Below are 22,057 nucleotides of genomic sequence, written 5' to 3'. Positions count from 1 at the left end.
ACTATCACCATGTCAACAAAACAGGCTGAACAGCTCACTAACCCCAAAGAACGACCTCACCAAGATCATCGCGTTTAAACAGGCCACCATCTGCATGTTAACAGCTCTCCTCGCTGTAGACTCCAGCACAAACAGAAGAAAATCTTACATGTTAACAACTTTTATATTTATTACAAACAAAAAAGCATCTCAGAAAAAAAATTACAGACAGCATTTCTTGTTGTTGATGTGTCACATGCAATGGCTGCAGGAGTTATTTGGACAGTTAAACCAACAAAACAGCATGAAGTTAATTCACAATGACATAAACAGATATTTGATTCGTACAAAAGCACAATTAGCATACCCAAGTCATGTTTTCTGATATGATTGTATCCATAAACTGTACCGCGGTCACCTGGGGCAACCTCCAGGCTCGAAAAACAAAGCCAAAACCTGCAGTTCCTCTAAAAGCCTGGCTCCAGAAATGAGTCAGTCTGAATTTACAGCTTGAATTTTGTCCCTGTAGCTAATTTCCCCCTTAACAGCAACTATGAGGGGATGATTTTCTTTTAAAGAACTGACTTTTTTAAAGCATATTAAGGCTTAAAGCTTGCATTATTATGGTTGTGGTTGTGGCAACATCTAAACCATGTTGGTGTCTTTTAGAGCATTTTAAAGGAATTTCTGACACTTTTCTTCCTGTGTGATCAGCTGTACTGACCGATACTGAACATTATCGAAACTCTGCGGTTTATGACTGCACCTATCTAATCAGGCTTTCTAGGGCTAGCTGATAATTTAGAACTCCACCCTCTTATCCAACTTCTACATCCAAGGAAACCAACGTGAATTTAGATGTTTTCATATGTGAAACATGAGAGCATTTTTCAGGGTGTCAACTTAGAATTCATGACAATGAGAGCTGTAATTTGCACATGTATTCCTCACAAGTAAACGTTTAATATTTGTGGCTGCAAAATATGTTGTCAAACTGACTGTTGCCTCGAGAAAAAGTTGACATTGTTGCATGTTTGGATGACAAGATCAACATGGTGATTAATGGTTACATTAATCTTTTATATACAATCTATAATTTTCATTTAAGAACATGTGGAAACAAGGATGGACGAAAGATGTTTGTCCTTCCCTGTTTGGGGATATTTTACTTGACAAGTGTATATAGATATATAAATAAATACATATAATTTACTTTAACATTTTGTTTCTTAGAGCTGAGAAATTCAAGTCTTTTCAATGATGACTTGATACTTTTGGGGGCCTTTATATTTGAAAGCATCCACCATAATGTTTCAGATGTAATCAGTGACGTCAAGTCTTTGGTCATAAAAATGTAATAAAAATTTCCTTTGACATTTGACAAAACATAAAAACCTGAAACATAACACTACATCTACAACATTAAAAAATGACAACTTAAATGACACCAATGTTACATTTGAATCATGAGGCGAGAATTCCCCAAATTTTCCTTCATGTCATTTTTGAAAATATAAAACAACAGCGTGAGCACAAGGAAGTAAATATAAAAGTTAAAAGACAGAAAATCTGGAGAAAAATGTGTCCAGGACTGTGTTTAGTTCCCGTCTGCCGGGTGGATGTTTAAATTTTGACACCTCGTTGTTTATTTAAGTGTCTTTTTTCTTGTGTTTACCTGTGTGTGGTGAATAGTAGCACAGTAGTAGTACATGTAGGACAACATGGTGGTGTTTGCATACATTCAAGCCATCTTTGAAGCTTCTTATGTGTATATGACACATTACTGATCAAGTATGTGCATTTTCTGTGCTATTTCTCAGTCTTCTTTTTATGATTCTCTTGACTGAGGTTGTTGTCTGCAAACAGATTTGGGTTCTCAGCCAGCGTGGCGCGGACCTTCTTCTTCTCCTTGTAGCGGCCGGAGTTGGAGACCTTGACGTGGCGTCCTTTGGTGGCAGATTTATCGACGATTTTCTCCAGTTTGGCATTCAACTGGCTGTCCAGTTCTGGAGAGCCGTTACTACTCGGGTGGTCTTTGTTCCCAGTGTTACTGCCATGCTCTGCTGGGATTTCATACAGAACCTTGGATTCAGACTTCTTCTTGCGTGAGAAGGTCAGCCTCCACCAGCTTGAGTCAGCCATGGCACCAACAGAGACTGGAGGATCGACCTGTAAAGTTCAGAGATCTTAGCGTGTGGTGAGCAACAGCAAAGAATAGGTAAATAAAGTGTTTTAGCATTACTTTGTACACTTCAAAACAGCATTTATTCTGTCAATTTTAATGCAGACATGTTAGTCAGTCTTTATCTATACAAAAAGTCTTTTTATTTCCATCTATAAATGCATATCTAAATGTAGTCAGGAAAGGGTCTAGGCCACAAAAAAAACTACAGTATGTACAGCTAGATCAAAACTTGGTAGAATTTTGAAATATACCGAGTCTCTTTATCACTACTAGAGTAAGATTTGAAACCAGTCAGACATTTACATTTATTCATACCTGGTCAACAATATAAATAAGAGCTTTGTAGTGTTACGAATCAACTGAATAGCCAAGTATTTATGAAACTTTAATGTATCACTTACAACCAGTTTTAATTTAAAGGTCTGAAATCATGAAAGGCTAAGCTGGAGAAAGTTTGGTAGTGGCAGTCAAGACAGCATCATCAGCATAAAAATGTAAATTACACTTCTGAGTGGGAAATTACACTGAATAAATGCACATTGAAAGTAATTAACAGTGGGCCCGGTGTTGATCCCTGAGAGACGCCATTATCAGCCATGTTTTTTCTGTCAAATTGTTTTTGCTAACGTCAATAAAATTCAAGTTTTAATATAAAAATACAAAACATTGGATTAGATTATCATAACTCAAAATGTACTTTAAGAAGTAATTCAGTAGTTTGTATAAAATAAACTCCAGTTCCACTTATTTTATTTTTTTTTCATTTTGAATTAATTAAAATTATTCAAAGGTGATTTTATGTGGTAAATTGCAAAGCCTCGTACACAGAGGTGGCCTAAAGTTTTACAAGGCCTTAAGCAGAATTTGATTAAAGGCCCTCAGCCACCCACGTCAGCAAAGCCACTATTAGCTATATTGCCCTTGCCAAACCATTTCTGCATTACGCATCTAACACAACAATTCTAATGGCTTAATTATTCTGTGCTGGAAAGAAATACAATAAACAAGCAGATGATGATTTTTAAAACAAGTTCACTGTTTTAATTTTTTTTAAACTGTGCAAAAGGGCAGCACAGTCACAAAAAATTTACCACAGACCGAGATATTATTTTATGTAACAGCACAAATTTAAAAACAGTGTTAAATAAATTAAATGGAAACTAACTGTCTAGAGAGTAAAAATAGGTTAACACTGTAATTGCTGTTTCCATACAATATCCCCTGAGCTCACCACCCCTTGACATTTCTGTTATTGTTGTTATTGTTAGTGAATGTTAATAATAAATAACTTGCAAAAGCTCAGCGCTCACAGTGAATGATTAAACCGGTCAGTTAACATATTTATTAAATTAATTGGGGGCCCTCTGCTGATGTGGGGGCCCCCAAGCAGCTGCTTCTGTGTGAATTTTGCGTGTTGTCTGTGCTGCTGCGCTGGTTTCCCCAGGTAGCTCTGGTTTCTCCTGCTATTGAAAAACATGTTAAATTAGTACCACCTCTATTGCCCCAGGGCATTCTCCTTTAATCTCAGCAGTTTCGCTTCCGGGTTTAATAAAGATTAAAGCAATGATATTACAGAAGCCCAGTGTAGGAAAACCCAGAGGTTTGCAACAGTCATTTATGGATGTTAGTTAAATTTATACATGCTCTGCCACACTTCATTGTTTTATATTTGTTCCTCTGTGTTTTAGTTCATTTGCTCAGGATGTCCTTTATTTACATTCATGCGAGAACAGCAAAGCTGTAAAACTGTGACTGAAGTTCTTTGATAAGAACTTTAATTGATCTGAAGTTAAATTATACATATAACATGTAATCAAAAGATTTAAATTCTGAAATTCATTCATAAGGTTTTTTAAAGGGAAAAATGCATTAATATTTTAAGTTCTGCTAACTTACAATAACTATAGCTCCAATTACTTACATTTAATGTCAAAAAGTAGATGCAAATTTTTCACTTGTACAAATTTTCTGCTGCAGATTTGCATTCAGCTTAATCTCAGTCTGCACTGAACATCATGCCTTTAATGTTATATCATTCTCTCATTGTTGGTGAACCAGTTCAAAAAGACAAACAACACTGTTTACTCTGCTGCTCTGTGCAGGACTGGTTTGTAGAAAGCAGACGGTACTACGGCTGGCTTACTTCATCCAGTGCACATCTCCGTGATTACGAGGTGTAACCTAATGGGGGAGCAACACCTGACACTCTGCTCTCAGCTGATAAATTAATGATTATCCGCACAGGATCCTCTATCGCTCGCATGTGATCTGATATAAAGTCAGGAAAGCAAATACTGGGGAAGCAAGCTGTCGTCCCGATGCTGAACCAGGAGTTTGGAAACGTGTTACATAATGACAAAGGGTGTCTTTCTGTTGTTCACTTAAGAATCACAACATAACCAAAAGCCTCTGGGTTTTCTCATCAAGTGATATCATCTGTATTATTTCAGGTGTATGGATACATACACAGGTAACGATAACAGAATAATACACCCAGGCCTCTGTGGTCCTCGGTCACCTGGTAACCAAACAGGTCAAATAACTTCCTTATGGAGCGTTCATGCCGACTCTTTTATCGTATCAAAGAGGTCATAAACATGTTCATGGGTCGGATCATGCCTTACATAAATCATCTTGAATACACACAGAAAATATGTTTTGTGTCTTTATTTTTCTGTTTCTTCCACCTTCTTTTAATATATTCTTATGTCTTTAAAGAATATACACTTACAGCCACTTTATTAGGTGCACCTGCTCAGCTTCTCCTAAACCTCGGTATCTAATCAGCCAATCACATGGCAGCATTTACACTCGGTCACGATGACCATAATCAGAATTGGAAGGAAAGGTGATTCAAGTGACATTGAACGTGGAATGGTTGCTGGTGCCAGATGGGCTGATCTGAGTTTCTCAGAAACTGCTGATCAGCTGGGATTTTCCCACATAATTAAAATCCCTATGATGTCAGAGGGCAAAGGATGACCAGACTGCTTTGAGCTGATAGGAAGAAAACAGAAACTCAAATGGCCACTTCCTACAGCCAAAGTATGCAGAAGAGCATCTCTGATTATGTAACATGTTAAACCTTGAAGCAGATAGGATACAGCAGCAGAAGACCACATGGGGTAACGCTGCTGTCAGCTAAGAACAGGAAACTGAGGCTACAGTTAACAAGGGATCACCAAAACTGCAAAACAGAAGACAGATCTTTGCCTGGTCTGATGAGTCTTAATTTCTGCAGCAAAATTAGTCTATCAATGGCTCAGGCTGCCGGAGGTGTAATGCTGTGGGTGATATTTTCTTGGCATATTTTGGGCCTCTTGGTAACAACTGAGCATTGTTTAAAACGCCACAGCCTCCTTGAATATTGCTGCTGGTTGTTGGAAGATGATAACGCACCATGTCACAAAGCTCAAATGATGTCAAACGTCACCAGTTCTCAATCTATTAGAGCATCCTTGAGATGCAATGGTGCAGGAGATTCACATCATGGATGTGCAGCAACTGTGTGATGCTGTCATGTCAACATGAACCAAAATCTCTGAGGAATATTTCCAGCAACTTGTTGATTTTGTGTCATGAATAATTAAAGCAGAATAATTAAGGCAAACCGTAACTTTCTCTGATTCTTCATATTCTGCATGTATTGTCCCCTTAATGCTGAATACAGTGACAAAAAAAACCCTGCAACGCGTGAGCCTCTATGAGGCTTCCCAGTACACCTGTGACTAAAATGGGTGTGGCATTTCTGCTCGAAATTTCATTTTCAAATTTTATAGGGATTGATATTCAAAGCAGTTTTTAATTTTTAGCATGATTTTTTCTGATGTTTCTGCAAACTAAGACTGTAATTCAAGCTCTAATTTCAAATTCTTTTAATTTTTTTTTACTGCATTTAACTCCAGGTGTGTTTGCTTGGCTTTACAGTTTTCAAATTGATCCTTAGCTTGACAGAAAGTTAACCTGCAACTGTTCTGATGGTTTATTTCCAAGTAAAACTGCCAAAATACAAAAAGTCAGAAATTACTTTACATATTTTAAACTGAATTTTGTAAGTTTCACATTTACAGCAGTGCATCATGTCCTCAAAACCACAAAATAAGTAAATAATAGCATTTTTACTGTAGTTGTAAGCACAATCAGTGAGACTATTATGGTAAGTCCAGCTCTGAGGTCTTTTTATTTTAGTTTTACCAGAATTTAGAGGAATTTTGTTGAGTTACTTTACTAAAGCGGGGACCAGATAGATTCAATGAAAACATGTGAATGTGAGATAAACACATAGTGAGCAGTTTATTAAGTAGTTTAGATTAACCCCACCTCTCTCTGCAACATTTAAAACTTAAACTTGAAGGTTGGGATGAAACATTAAAAAAAAGTGTTTAGATAAAAGCGTGGCTCATAAACCAGATTTTATGACTTTCACAAACACAACCATATCGCTCTCTTTTATGATGGCTGACAGGAAGTCAGGCCCTTTGGTGTGGTTATTTTATCATGTAGCACCTATGCAAATAAAGAGTCCATGCCCTTTGCAGAAACACTCATCCTACTCTTATCTGACCCATGTGATGTTTGACAAATGGCACGAACGAAGAGTGCAAAGGTTCTTTGATTTAAAGTTTTGGAAACAGCAATGCAGGCACCTTTTACATTTATTCCTCTGGACCCGGTGTTGCTCTTTGCTTAATAACCTGGGTGTGTGGTTTTCACAGACGCTCAGGTAACAGATAGTTGCTCACCAAGAAGAGCTTTTACAAGGGTCTGAACCACTTCAAAGTGTTTACTTGGGTTTCCATAGCTTCTGTTATGTCACATTCCTCAGATTTTAGTATTTTTTTCTCTCTGTTTCATCATCTGTTTGTTTATTCCTACACAAAAAGGACAGGTTTCTTCATAGCAAACATTTACAGAGCATTTGCATAATTTTCTTGATTCTCCATCAAAACAGCTTCTACAAGACAAAATACCTTCTCGGCACTTTCACACCATGTTAAGTCAGACAGCTTGTCGATATGCACACATATTTCCAAAAGAATGCCGTGTTTGACTTAGATGTGACCTTTGAGACAAAAACTCCTGTTGACACAAAGGAGGCCCTCCATTTTAATAAGTTACCATGTATTCTGTTATGTGTGGGTGAGCCGCCCAAGGAAAGCCTCAGTGATCACAGCAGGAACTGTGGCGCACAATCAGAAATCACTAACGACCTGCAAAGTCTTTGAAAAGAATAACTTTTGAGCCGCAGAAAGACAGAGAGGAGCCTCCAAGGGCACCGAGGGCTTTGCTGCCCTCGTAACTTAAACTGAAGGTTCACTAGATTCTCAGGTTTCATCCCCTGTACCAGACTTGCTGTTGACCCCTAGCAGCAAAGTTTTTTAGCTCGTCTGATTATTTCCATTAATAAAAATGTCTTTTAGTCATTTGTTCCAGAGGCCTTCCTGCCTTCTCAAAGGTCACAAAAATCCACAGGCTGATTGAATTGTAAACTTCACACAGGTGCAAAGTCCAAAAAGGTTAATTTGTGACTGTAGCTCTTTTATGACTTAGTGTTATTCTAACCAGCTCAAACATGACAAATAAAATCATGTTAAAACATATCTGCACTATGTTATTTAGCATGCATAGTAATCCTGTGGGCCTCCTAATATTTCCTGATGTAAGACAATGCATTAGTGTCTCCTTCAGGCTTCTACCCTTTTTAATTATTCAATTAACTGTCTTTAAAAACAGCGGCAAAGGTCAAAATGTGTCACAGTTTTGTCCAGCTCAAGCTGATTTCTTCCAATATTTCTTCTGTAAATCAAAAGCTCTCAAACTCTGCATTTGTTTAATATAAGACAAGTAAAAACCCCAAGTTTTCACTTTTGAGAGGCTGAAATCATCGAAAGTCAGGCCTGTTTTCCAAAGAATTTTACTTCAGCCATAATTTGACTGTTAAAACACAGCACTCACCTCAAGTTACCCAAGCTAATGTCTCCATATTTATTGTTTTTGTCCCTGAAAAACTCAAAAATATCCCGTTTGCATCCACATACTGTGAAAAAATAAAGTCGATTCTCCAACTTAAGGAGCTAGAAACAAAAAACTTTTGACATATTCACTTGGAAATTTGACTTTAGCTGTTGTTTGGCTATACAAATACAGTACTGCAGTTCTAATATGTTGATCAGGGTTGCTGAGCTGTGGAAATACCAGCGAAAAAGATGGAAGTAGCATGTTGATTTTTGTAATTAGAGTTAAATGTGTATTTCTTGCACAGATAAAAGTCTAGTTTCCACTGCAGTTCATTGGAGGCTTTCAGGTGCGCTCGTTCTCTTACCTTGTTCACAGTGTGCTGGCTGAAAGGAGACTCTCTCACATGCGACACTGTCTCACCATGCTTACAAACTTTCTATCTCCTCTCTTTGTTTTTCTGTGGAATCTTTTTCCTCTCCTCAGGTGAGCGTGCACAGGTGCAGCATCTCTCTCCCTCTGCCTCTCTCTCTTACCTTGTCCCTCTGCAGTCCTCTTTAGCACACACCCTCCTCAAACACACACATACACACACCTAGAGCCCGCCCAGCTGAGTGCATGACTGAGTAAATGTTGCAGCCATGTGATTTTCAGCTCAGTCCCATATCAAGATCTCTGACATCAGGGCTAATGTGAACCTGAGAGGTGAGTGGCTTTCCAAACTGTAAATAAAACCCCCGTTATCAGTCTCCCTTTAAATCCAAGTATTGTTTTAATGTGGACTTTGGAGTCAGAATAAAGTCACCTTTCACTGAGCATTTTCTCTTACATAAGTCTTTGTGATGGCTTTAAGCTGGAGCGAGAGAACGAGAGCAATCAAGCTGCTTTGCATGGCTCGTTTAAAATCACAGACAGTGAATAGACTCTGAATTTGCAAGTTAGGTCACCATTCAAATGAACTGAAATTAGGCCACTACAGAAACTCTGTTGCTGCAGGGATTTAATGCTTGTGTTTTCAGGTTTGTCCAGTCTGGAGTTCACAAGAAGCCAAATTGTTGAATTATTACTGTTGTTTTTCACCCATATCACTTTTTTCAATAACAAGATTATGTTACATAATGAACAAAATAAAACTGTAACGACACATTTAACTGTTTAAAGAACGTGTTTAGTAAATAAATGTTTTGTTAATAGTTTAGTTAACAAAGTTTAATGTTTAGTTATTAATCACTGAACGGCCAAAATCAAACATAAATAAATAAGTATTAATAATGATATCTCATCAAATGTATAAAATATAACAGATGGACATAAAATGTGACGTTAATTGGTGTCTGGTGTTTCTGCCAGTTCCTTTCTGTGCCCTGCTCATGTATTGAGCCACATGCCTGTTCCTCCTAGCCGATATGATGCCCGCCAGGAGCTTCCATGTGGTACTGAGGCAGGTTATTGGCCGGTAGTTGGATGGGACTGGTCCCTTCTGGGGATCCTCTGGGATCTTATGCCTCTTTTATTAGCAGTTGGTTCCTTTGTGCAGTTAGCTTCTTCAGCTAGCAGGAGTGAATCATGTCGGGGGCCTGTCCGACTCGTCATACTGGAGACCCTTTCTGGGATGTCTGCCACTGTAATGGTTACTAAACCCTGTTCAGGAAGGTTGCTGTGGTCTTAGATCTACTAACCGCTGAGGTCTCACTCAATGACTTCAACACACCAGTTGTTGGGCTTGGTACCCAATCTCGGGTGGGGGTGATGATCTCCCTCCTGACCTGACATCCTGGCTCCCCCTTGCTGTAGCATTTGTGTTGTACCTCATCAATCTCCAGCTGTGATAGCAGCAGTTGCTTCTTCCGAATGCTGGAACACTGAGTTACTAGTTGTTTCACCGTCGGTCTAGATGTTGGGCATCGAAAAGTCCAGAGGTCCCACATCCTCTTCATTTAACCCTTTCTGTTGGGGTTAATTGCATAGTGGCATTCCAACAGCGCCATGTTCTCATCCCATGTCCACGTCTGAGCTTCTTGTTCCACTAGCCCATTTCTCATCATTTCATCATCTCATTTCAACAAATTTCATTTTTTAAGTTTTTTTTAAACAATAAATTTAAGTTTAGAATTCAAAATTTCCTATTTGTGGATATAAAACTTTGGATTAATGTTCTGATTCTTTTCCTCTCAATTTTGTGCATGAATTTAAACATGCAAAGCATTAAGTGCAAAGAAATAACATACTTACAATAGTGTGCTTGAATAATAGAGTAATAAGTATATAGGAAAGCATGAAATAAACAAATAAAGAGAGAAATAAATGAGATGTAGACACAGAACCAGAATAATTTAAATACATTTTTAAAGAAATTAGAGCACATTTGTTACAACTGTGTCAAATGTTTTTATTTTAACAGGCTTACAGGTAATAACTGTCTAGATAGATAGATGTAGATTTCCTTTTCTGAGGGGAAACTATATTTATGTTTATTTAACTGTGCAAGAAATATCATGAGACCTTTTTTTAACAAATGACTGACCCATAACAAGAAATAGCCAACATTTTCCAAGTATTCTTCCACATTTTCCATGGGCTACTCATAGTTTGGGAATAACTGACCTTAAGTAAAGTGACACTACCGCCCTCTAGCGACAGTCTCATTAGTTGCACCAATCAGGGGCCACGACGATTCACCATTCCAAATGCAGCCATCGACATGGCAACATCGCCTCCTCCTATTGGCTCTGCTTCTCTTAACGTGTCATAAACAGGAAAGCTCCGGATGGTGATGATAATCCTGGATATAAACCGGACTATAATCGTATAATGAAGCCCTGAATGGTCGGAAACGTTTTTAAAAAGAAAAGGAAATAATGGAGGTGAGATTAAATTTAGTTTTTTTTCCGAGCTGGCTTTAAAAACTAGCCTGCGAGCTAACGCTAGCTAGCTGACACAGTCAAAAGTCCACTTAAGTGACAGAGAAATCAACACTTTACACTGAGTTTAAGTTAGCAAAGAAAACAGTCTGTCCTATGACATTTTTAAGATATTTATTCACAATGTCTTCCTAACGGTTTAATGTGATATTGTCCTTTCCGTTAGTTAAATAAGAGAGGTAAAGAGGAAGTAAAAGGTGTAAATAACAAAATCTATCGGCTGTCTCCCTGCAGCGGAACATTCAGAACCTTCCCATCGACATACAGACCAGCAAACTTTTAGGTAAGACAAAAACACGCACATTTAAAACAAGCACTTGCTTCTCTATGTGTTCCTCTGCAGCTGGGCTACAAGCAGCTAATACAGCCCTGTAGTCCTTTAGCATGCTGGCTGAAACAGATGTTACAGACGTAAACTCGCTCTGTGTGGTTGCAGACTGGCTGGTGGATCGGAGGCACTGTAACCTGAAATGGCAAAGTGCAGTGAAGGTGATCAGGGAGAAGATCAATGCTGCCATCCAGGACATGCCGGAGAACGAGGAGATCAAGGCGCTCCTCTCCGGCTCCTGTAGGTCCCCTACAACTCAATACACCCACCCAGCCTTCGACTTCTCTGAGAGATGAATCTATTATGGACCCAGCAAGCTATTTAGCACCATTTCTACTCTTCTCAGGGACTCCCCTTTCCAACCAGATATAGGTTTCGGGTTACTTTATAATCACCAATGAAGGCTTAAACCCCACTTCACAACTTTATTAATGTTTTTTTTTTTCTTGATATCATTATTCTTATTTTAAGGTGGTGTTACAACCCTGCTAATGACTGCAACAAAGTGGAGACTAACATTGGAGTTTTTAATGGTTTTATTTTAAAATACTGTCTAATCTAAGCTAATAATGGCAGTCAGGAGAGCATCACAAGGTTTAGCAATAAGTGCTGTCTCTCCCAAGCCAACCTCAGGCATGCTTTTGCACAACTTGTGGACAACTAGCAGTTAACCTCAGGCAACTCCCAAAGACTCTTGCACTGCTACTGCAACACCAGCAGGGGTTGCAGAGGAGCTTGGCTTTGGTGTTTATTGTATTTTAAGCAGCTGTTAATATGCACTGCTTTTAAATGTTCATCTATTTCTGTTCTTTGTTTACTTTCACTGACAGACATTCACTACTTTCACTGCTTGAGGATCGTGGAGATCCTGAAGGGAACTGAGGCTTCCTCCAAGAACATCTTTGGCAGATACTCATCACAGAGGATGAAGGTGAGAGGATTCATACATGTCAATGTCACATGTTAAGGGGATTTTTTTATTTGGGTGTTCTGCTGTAAAACTTTCTCCCTTGTGGTTTTGTTTTCATAGGACTGGCAGGAGATTGTGTCTCTTTATGAAGCAGATAATGTCTATTTGGGTAAGTGTGTTAGGAAAATAAGGGAAAGACATATCAATATGTCTTCATTATAGTATAAAAACACCTGTGAACGCAGCTACGTGTCTTTTTGCTCTTTATTTTATACAGGGTGTCTTTGGCTCCTTTGAAAATAAATCTTAAAATATCTTTAATTCATATTTACTGACAGTATGGATGAGTTTTAACTGTTTTTTGTCTCGTTAATGTGCAAATTTCCATCTCTCAGTGCTGCTGTTTTTGTCCCATTTAAACATTTAGGTCGTGAAATGCGACTGTGTTAATGCTTTATAGTTCAGCTAAGACTTTCATGCTGTTTAATATGCTTTATACCAGTTAGCAATGAGATAATGTATCTGGTTAACCTAATTATTGTAGCTTATGCCTAAAAGAATGTCTTAAATATAGGGACCCCCGTACTTGGGTCCAGGTGGGAAATTGGTTTAGGCCCAGTTGGATGCTGACCTTGTAACATACTGGTGGAAAAGGCAAAGAAGACCAGTCTACTTGTTTACACAAAGTGCTTATGAGACCGTTTGTTGTCACTTTATCTCATATTGTCTGTTTTTATTTATTTAGCTTGTTTATTTTACAGGGACAATAAACAAGGCATATATTTGACCTGAAAGCTCACTTTCATCTGTAGTTTTTAGACAGATGAACCGAATCAGTAAATATAAAAGCATTCTTTAGTGCAAATAAATTTCAACCATGTTAACCAAAGTTCATTTTCACACAGCTTGCTGTCTGCAGAACTGCGACTCTTTCAACCGCGTTTTCTGATGTTCTGTGGTCAGAAATTTGACAACTCTGCTGCCTTAACAGAAAAACAGTTTAATCATCCGTTGTTGGGGACTAAAATGTAAAACTTTCCATGTACAGATTGCTTATATAGCAGCACAAAGCAAGTCCAAGAGAACTTCTTTGTGAAGCTTGCACGTCACAGTAAATTTTAGAGCTCTATGTACGCCTTCTAATGATCAAATTTCCCAAGTAGGGCCTCGTGGATGTACAAAATCTAACACGTGAATATCAAATACAGCTGATGTAGAGGAATATAGAAGTCACTTCACTATGGTTAGAAAACTTTAAATTAGCAGCTAAAACTGACATCTAGCAACATGAACCACCTTATATTTTGTCTTGGTGATTATTTTTAACTTTACTTTAAAAGAGTGTATTTTCGCCATAGACTGTATGTAATTGGTGGCTGTAGAGGAGTCGCCCCCTGCTGGATGGAAAGAATGCAGCATTAAAGCACTTCCCATAGCTGTTTCAGATCTTGAAGCTGTACTGTATCTGTTATACAGTCTGTGGTTTTTGGTGTATTTTTCCAGCCCTTAAATTTAGTCTAAGATATGTTAAAGTTCCTGAAGTCTTAGATTTAACTTGCTTACACCTGTAGGCTCCCTCTTTTAAAGCAGGAAGGTTATGAAGTGTTAATTTTGTTGCTGCATTTGTGTAGCTTAGGATATCGACCACAAAATCCAGCTGAAGAAACAAAATAATTGCATGTGCTGAATGATAAAAAATGTGTTTCTGCGTCCCAGTGGAGTTGGCCAGCTTGCTGAGCCGCAACGTAAGCTACGAAGGCCCGGCTCTGAGGAGGCAGCTGGCCAAAGCTCAGCAGCTGCAGCAGGAGCTGAGCAGGCGGGAGGTGGAGTGCCAGAGCTCAGCTGCAGACCTGAGGGAACGCTACTACGCTGCCTGCAAACAGTATGGCATCACAGTAAGTGCAAGAACGTGCACACCTCTAGGAGAATATTCAGACTCAAACACTCAGAGTTACGCATTTTATTAACTGATTGATGCGAATGTGAACAGAAAGCAGTAACCTTAGGCGGGGGCCTCACCCTGTAAGGCCATAAATGTAAGAACAAAGATTTTAAACTCAAATCTAAACTTGACAGAAAGCTGGTGGAAAAGCTTTAACAATCGTGTGTTGTGTGAGGATTTCTGAGCCTTTGATTGACTTATTTGCTTCTTACAGGGTGAAAATGTGCCTCGAGAGCTTCAGGCTCTGGTGAAGGACTTACCAGCGGTTCTTGATGAAGTCGGGAAGGATGCTGCGAGGCTCGAAGAGCAAATACAACTTTATGCTGCCTTTACAAACTTTGTCTGTGACTGGTGAGTAAGGGATACAGTAGAGATGCCATGTTATGGGAAAAAAAAACATAATTACTGTTATTTTGGGCAATATTGAAATCTTAAGTATTTAAAATTGGTTAGTTACAAACTTAACAAACGGTTAAAAACTTTTCACGGGGAATCTCCTTGAACTTTAAATGTCGTTCAAACTGAAAACAAGTGAATAAATGAGTTATAAAAGGTGGGCCATTCTGTGAAGAGTGAGCCAAAAACAGATGGGATGAGAGACAATCTGAGTTAAAAAGACAAAGCCGGCTGCAGGCAACTGTTAATGATCCTTCAAGTTTCCTGATCCTAACTCGTTCTAGATAGACCAAAGGCTCACTCATGAGTTAAAGCAGCTCCTTTGCTAATCAGAGGTAAAGTGGTTGACTCCCCGGCTCTTCCAGTCCACGTGTTGATGTGTGCTTGGGCCAAAAAAGCATGAAAGGCCTTTTATAAATGCATCTGTGACTGGGCGACTGCAGCTTTCAGTGTAAAAACTTTGTGTTTTCATAATATTGGAAGCTAAATTATTTTCAGTTGTAACTGAAATCCAGTTTATCATCCAGCCTTAAAATATTATGTTTTGTCGCAGTTTCTCTCAAATGTATATTTTTGCAGATACAGCTCAAACATCGGTGTATATCCATTAGAGCAGTTCACAAAAAACTAAGAAAGTAAACTTGAAAGAAACACTTTCTGTTCTGTTTAACTACATAAACCATAGATAATGTTTGTGCTGGGTCACATGAGCTCACATGTTGTCATTTGTAGGTCTGAGCCAGTCCTCCCTATGCTGACATTTGCCCAAAAAAGAGGGAATGAAACATTTTATGAGTGGAGAACGGGGAAAGTCCCCACAGTTGTTGAAAGGCCAGTTGTGGATGAATCACCACCTGATACCATCACAGAGGACACGGTTAGTTTTACTGCATGTGTATTCTTGTTTGTTGTGCTCATATAATTAAAACTAGTAAGAACCATTAATTATTCTATCTTAATGCAGTTCACTATGTAAACTGGGCCATAATTGAAATTATCAGTAAATGCCTGCATGTTTCAAAGTGATTCCAAATGTCTACTCACAGCAGGAGTTCTTTCTTACCGCTGTTTCTGCTTCATCTTCTAAAATCTGTTTTAGATCGACTGGGGCGACTTTGGCAAAGTATCAGATTCCCTGGGTGTGAGTTCAGGCATCACAGTTGAGGATGGAGTAGACTGGGGAATCAGCCTGGAGCTGAACTCCAAGGTAGGGCGTCTGAACACGTCTGCGTTGCATCCTTTCCTCTAAAACAGTGATAGAGTGCAATATAGTGATTTTTTTAAAGGTACATCCTCAACTTAAACCAGCTGCAGTGCCTGAATTTTGCAGCAGAAATTCAGTGTGTGTGAAAACATGTTAGCAAGCTGATTAACACCAAATAGGTCACAAGTTAACATACAAATGGCCAAAAATAACTGGCTAAAACTACAAGGTAAATCGTACATATGAAGCCTGGTAAAATAATAACAACAATAATAATGAAAACTTTTTTTAATTGTATAGGTTCCACTAAAGCAAAGTTGCTTGCTCGCTATTGTCCCCCTTATGTGCAGCAATTTGCAACATAATTTGTGCCATTACTGCTGGCATGCAACTCCAGCTCTTTGGCACAACCAATGGTGTGGAAAATTGCATCTCCACAGTCTATCAGTGCAGGGTCCTGCAAGTGAACAGAACCAGTAGAGATGTTTGGGAGTGGGGTGGGGGGTTCAAGAAAATTAGAAAAAATTAGAAAAAAAGTTGAAAATAAAAGACACTTTTTTTGTTTTTGTTTGAGTGACGCACTACCAGGTATGTTTTTCCCTGCAGAGACACAATTAATTTCAGGGGACTGCAGTGAGTGACGTATACAATGTTGTGGTGATGTATTGTGTTGCAACATCAGGAAGTGGCCATTGAGTCAAGCATAACCTCAGATTAATGGATAAATGGTCAAAATAGATATCTTACTGTATAGTTGCTTGGAATATACAGGCGCTATGAATAAATGGTCAAAAACGTTGCACCATAAAATATTAAAAACGCTTTAATGGCATTTTTGTTAACTTTTAATAAAGTCAAATTAAATTTGGTTTGTTTTTTTTGTTCTTTCATTATAATTGTTAATGCTTGATAATACATTTTGTTCTGTTTGGTGCAATCTCTCAGGTTCTGAAGGGAATATGCCAGAAAAAGTTTGAGAACTGCTGGATAAAGTAAAAGTATATGGTTACATGATTGCAGAACTACAGAATATATTGGGTGAAAATGTCTAAAAGTACTGTAGAGCTATGCCAGGCAGAAAAAGCTGTAATAAACCACAGTGTTGATTACTTTTTGGGAGAAGGTAGTCAGTTGAGTAATGGTAGGTAAAAGGCTGAACTATTCTCTCTCCGTCTCCCTCATCAGGACCCCGGGTCAGGCGGTATCGACTGGGGTGACAGCGCAGAAGCTCCCATTGAAATTGAAATTGTGGATGTGGGCACAGACTGTGAGAAACTTTTTTTTCCCTTCTAATCCTTTTTATGTTTGCAGCTGTCACATGCTCAGCTGCTGAAATGTCCATTTGCTAAAAAAGACTCATTTTATTTTGAAGGCCCTGAGGGAGTGGCGAGGGGAGAAGATGCTCTAACTATACTGGAAAACCCTCAGTCACGCAGCCGGTTCGTTGACGAGTTGATGGAGGTAAAGACTACAGTCATTCGATCTCAAATTACTTAGACCCACACATATTTGTATATAGCCTAATGATATAAAGCTATAGGCAGAACACACAAGTGGAGCATTAAGCAGCTTAGAGGGAGAGTGTGTTGTTAAAAACTTTTTGTTTTACTCCAAACACACCAGGTTTGCTGGTGTGTTTGGAGTAAATGATAGTGAAAAGCATTTAACAGCATCAGTTTTAACTTTCAGACAAAAACGTGTAAGGTAACAGTTCCACAGACTGACACAGAGGACATTTTGTAATTTTTTTTTATTTGTATCTGTATGGTTTTAGTCTTTTGTTGTTGTTTATATTTATTGCAGTTTTTAAAAACTAAAATTCTGAAGGATAGAAGGAGTGACCTTTCAGTGACTAGCTAAGTGTTGCTCAGTTTTTTAGGTTGAACATTTGTATTTTAACTTAAGGTTGTGTGATGATTGTAAAATGTTCTGCACAAAATTATTGATGATGAAAATTTGTAAATATCATTTAGTCCCACAGGTCTCCTCACTAAGCCATTAAATCTATTTAAATTAAGGAAAAAGGTCTAATTGAACTGCTTAGTTTCAGATAGAAGTGCCGGGGAAATGCTTTTGGGGTTTTTTCTTGGCCACCCAAAAAGTTAGGAACACCCTGTTCCTGGAAGGTTAAAGCTTATGTCTTCTACAGGTTTTGTTGGAACACAACTGTGCGAGGGTCCACAAGCCAGTGTATGTGTAATGCTGGTCCCGAGCCCAGATAAATGGGAAGGGTTGTGTCAGAAAGAGCATCTGGCATAAAATCTTGGCTAAAATAAAACATGTGGATCATGAAGAATGAGATTTCCATACTGGATCAGTCAGAGCCCGGGTTAACGAAGACCACCTTCAGTGCTGAATGTTCGTCAGAGTGCTGGTGAAAGCTTTGCTACTGTTGGCGAAGGCAAAGGAAGAGGAAAGAGGGAAGGCATGTTAGGAGGCAGCGAGAGAGAAGGAAAGGCAGGGAGTGTGGAGGGTGAGAGGAGGGACTGTAAATGTAGGGATGACGCAAGAAAAATCGTGATGTCCAAAACATGACTGTAGCCACCAGAGGTATTTCTGCCATTAGGCTACAAATAAAGTACGCCATAGTCTTGACTTCACCATCACCTCCTGCATTCACTTTGATGACGACTTATCTGCAGTCTTATTTAGTCATTTGCCAGTAAGCATCTTCTCTAGTACACATAATAGATTAACGAGTGAGCTATTTACATGTGTTTCATGTTGTGGAACAAAAGGTAAAATGTCCAAGGTTTGCGTTAACAACAGCCAAACTCAAGAGTTGACTCAGTTTTTAGCAGTCAATCCATGTAGTTGTGTGCACCATACTTATTATTTAATTCAAATCAAAACATTTTATTTCCAAGGCCATCACAGTAGCACACATCTATCTGTACTTTTAATTAAGTGGGTACAGGGGGTGTCTGAAGCCTGCCTCATTTGATTTTCGTCTGGAGGCAGAGCACACTGCAAACAGGTTGCAGTAATTCACATGTATTAGGTACTACTGAACACGAATAATAGTGCAGTAAAGTGTAATGTAGTATTCAAAGTATAACTTCAGATTTGAAGAATCTCCTTGTGTGTCTCTTCTCTGTAGCAGTGGCTAAGTAAGAATAAAGATACAGCTGCAGCTGAAAATTGCTGGTGTATGTAATTCAAATGCCTTTAAGAAGGTTATTTCAGATTGTAGAAACATACATATGTTGGCAGGTAAGCAGTCCAGTCAGGACAGAGTAAACCAAGAAGAAAGAAAACAAGAAAGCTGAATAAAATAGCTGCAGTGTGTTATCAAGGTGAAGGCTTTGAGACCACTGACAAGCAGCCTGACGTTCTTGTGAGCACAGCGGCTACATGTCATTATAAAGTTTTAGATAAGCTCAAAAGAGATGGCAACAAAGCTGCAAGAATGAAGTTAAAATGGTGAAAAAAGAACGCCAAGATTGAGGTCAAACAGTTTCTAGTTGTAGCACTGAATCAAGACAAATGCATAGCAACAGTGAAATGCAGAGGCGGCCACTTTATACTCCAGATGAAGTGAAAAGGATTGGAATTGGGTCATGGTTTCGGTGTTTGGTACTAGTCAGGAGTGTCTCTGCTGCATGGTTAAACAGCTGCTGGTGCGATAAGGAAGACCTCTGCACAGAGAGAACTGCAGAAATTCACGAAAGAGGCAATAAAGGCAGATGGTGTGATTTCATAATCTTTTACGTGGATTAAATAGAAAAATCTGGTCCTGATAAATGTTTAGCTGATATGGTCTTATGCATTCAGACATAACAGAAGATTAGGATCTCAGTTTAACAATATTTCACCTGAAGGAATACTCCCACTGTTGAGGTGCAATTGCATTTTTTACTGTGATATTTATATATAAGTGTTTGAATGCCAGATTTGGTTTTCTGTCACTAACGCATGACTCTGGCTTCATTTGTTGGTGCAGCTGGAGGTGTTCCTGACTCAGCGTCTGAGTGAGATGAGAGAAGAGGGCGATGTGGTAGCTATGAGCCAGTTCCAGCAGGCCCCCTCGGTCATCCAAGGCCAAACCTGCGAACACATCCAGGCGATGCTGTCTGAGGTGCAGGACCTTCTGGGGAGGCTCACCTCTCTCCGGATGCAGCACCTGTTCATGATTCACGCCTCTCCACGGTATGATGGTCGCCAGAATATCAGCATGATCACCACTGAGCTCTATTTCAGGAAACAATGTGAATACATAACTTTGTTGTAAAATAACACGCATAAGATGAAGAACTATCATTTCAAACTTCTCTTTTACCACTTTATTGTGACTTTTGTATATAATAGCTTAACAAGTTTATAGCTTAGAGCAAGGGTGGGGAACTCCAGGCCTGGAGGACCGGTGTCCTGCAGGTTCTAGATCTCACCCTGCGTCAACACACCTGAATCAAATGATTAGTTCATTACCAGGCCTCTGGAGAACTTCAAGACGTGTTGAGGAGGTGATTTAACCATTTAAATCAGCTGTGTTGGATCAAGGACACATCTAAACCCTGCAGGACACCGGCCCTTGAGACCTGGAGTTCCCCATCCCTGTGCTTATTTCAGAAAGTGAAAGTTAGAATTTGTGCCACAAAATCTGGAGTTTCTATACTCTTAAGGATCCCCTTTCTCCAATCAGACCCAGAAAAAACCTTTGCAGATAAAAAAATTGCAAGCCTGATATTACCTTGACATTCATGTCTGTGGTTAGTGTGATTAGCTCTGTGATTCATTTCTACCATAACTGGCTGTGATTTAAGAGACAGTTAACTTTTATTATTCTGTCTCTCTTCTGTAGAAGGGAAATTAAAGTATAGAATGCTTAATTAATTGCCTTGTAGCAGGTCCTTTTTTATGTAAAGTACACTGACAATACATTTTATTCTGTATAAATAATATAAGCTACTTTGAGCTGCTCACTTATTCACAGCGGGTAGCTCTGCATATTTGATTTGGCAGATTTTTACACCAGATGCCCTTCCTGACACAAACCCCTCTGTGACTCCTTGTGGGCTCAAACTGGGGCTCTTTTGCTTGTTAGGCAAATAAGTTAACCGCTACAATACAGAGCCACTTATTCAGTATAAATGACATAAATCATTTCTATCATGAGCATCAGTCTTTAAATAAAGTGGAAAAACCCCTTTGTGTGCATCAGAAATGTTGCACCTTTCGTTCATTATTTTTAATGTGATGTGCGTGTTCAGGTATGTTGAGCGCGTGTCAGAGATGCTGAGACAGAAAATGAAGCAGGCTGACATTCTGGTGCTGAAAGGAGCCACAATGGCAGAGAAGAGGCAGGAAGCCCTGCAGGAGCAGTCCAGGCTGGAGCCTCGTGTTGACCTGCTGGCAGGATGCACCCGGGAACTCCAGAAGCTGGTACGGCATTATTTTTGTATTTTTCTGTTGGCACGGTGGATAATTTACTAGCTATGTCAAATGAGGAGGCTGCAGGAAGCAGAAAATACTGAAAACTGTCATTGTGAGATCTCTGTTTAAATATGAGCAGACACATAAAGGTATTCATATTCTATGTGACATGTAAAAGGTACAAATTCTAAGTGTTACGCCGACAGTGTTCTCAGAAGTAACTGATGATTGTTATGTTTGTTTTCACAGATCGAGGCAGACATTTCAAAGCGATACCACAACAGGCCTGTGAACCTGATGGGGGTTAATATTTAGTGAACTTCAGACAGTCACTGAAAATATTTTGTCATGATCTACAACAGAAATTAAAAAAGTGATATTTAATGTAAACTTTTGTTGGGTTTTTTTTTTTTTTTTGGTTCTTTACGTTTTTGTATAACTGCTGTAGAGAGAAAGAAACGAGCAATGTTGAAAATACTAAAACGTGATAAAAATAACTTGCGTATTGTTAGGATTGGTTTAAAACCAGGGAATAAAACTGGATTTTAAGCAGGTTTCAAGTTTTGATGCCCCTGTATTAAAACAAAATATATTACTGTCCAAAAGTCCTGAGCCACCACTCATTTCTTTATATTTCGCTTCCAAGAAACCTGATTTTCTTGAAATTTTTCTAAAGTGGACCTCTGAAGTTTTTCTTTGGACATTGACTGCTTTTTCACTCATTTTCAGTCCAGTCCTTGTACCTAACCATTTTCAGAGGAATGCTTGAAAAATGCCAAAGACAACACTGATTTGCAGTTATAAACTGGTATATTTGCACCAACAAGGTGATTCTAAAAAAGCTATTGGCCAAAAAACAAACAA

At 38.9% G+C, this 22,057-nt stretch overlaps 2 protein-coding genes across 2 annotated transcripts; one reads left to right on the top strand and one right to left on the bottom strand.

The window, feature by feature from the left end:
- Positions 1–40: 40 nt before the first annotated feature.
- On the bottom strand, positions 41–8,648 carry prr15lb (proline rich 15 like b). The gene is made up of 2 exons (XM_084937160.1): positions 8,487–8,648; positions 41–2,148 (listed from the first exon to the last, which is right to left on the bottom strand). The coding sequence occupies exon 2, from the start codon at positions 2,119–2,121 to the stop codon at positions 1,789–1,791; it is 333 nt and encodes a 110-aa protein (XP_084793286.1). The 5' UTR covers positions 2,122–2,148; positions 8,487–8,648; the 3' UTR covers positions 41–1,788.
- Positions 8,649–10,798: 2,150 nt separating this feature from the next.
- On the top strand, positions 10,799–21,583 carry cdk5rap3 (CDK5 regulatory subunit associated protein 3). The gene is made up of 14 exons (XM_084937158.1): positions 10,799–10,983; positions 11,275–11,323; positions 11,477–11,608; positions 12,199–12,299; positions 12,399–12,447; positions 13,995–14,173; positions 14,435–14,571; positions 15,349–15,493; positions 15,716–15,823; positions 17,006–17,087; positions 17,193–17,281; positions 19,764–19,969; positions 21,031–21,202; positions 21,443–21,583. The coding sequence occupies exons 1-14, from the start codon at positions 10,978–10,980 to the stop codon at positions 21,506–21,508; spliced, it is 1,521 nt and encodes a 506-aa protein (XP_084793284.1). The 5' UTR covers positions 10,799–10,977; the 3' UTR covers positions 21,509–21,583.
- Positions 21,584–22,057: the final 474 nt, after the last annotated feature.

The sequence above is a fragment of the Perissodus microlepis genome, chromosome 8 (genome assembly GCF_051167445.1).
Source record: "Perissodus microlepis isolate ML-2025 ecotype Zambia chromosome 8, ASM5116744v1, whole genome shotgun sequence".
NCBI lineage: Eukaryota > Metazoa > Chordata > Actinopteri > Cichliformes > Cichlidae > Perissodus > Perissodus microlepis.
Note: the sequence above shows the minus strand (reverse complement) of the source record. Positions and strands in the feature narration are given on the sequence as shown.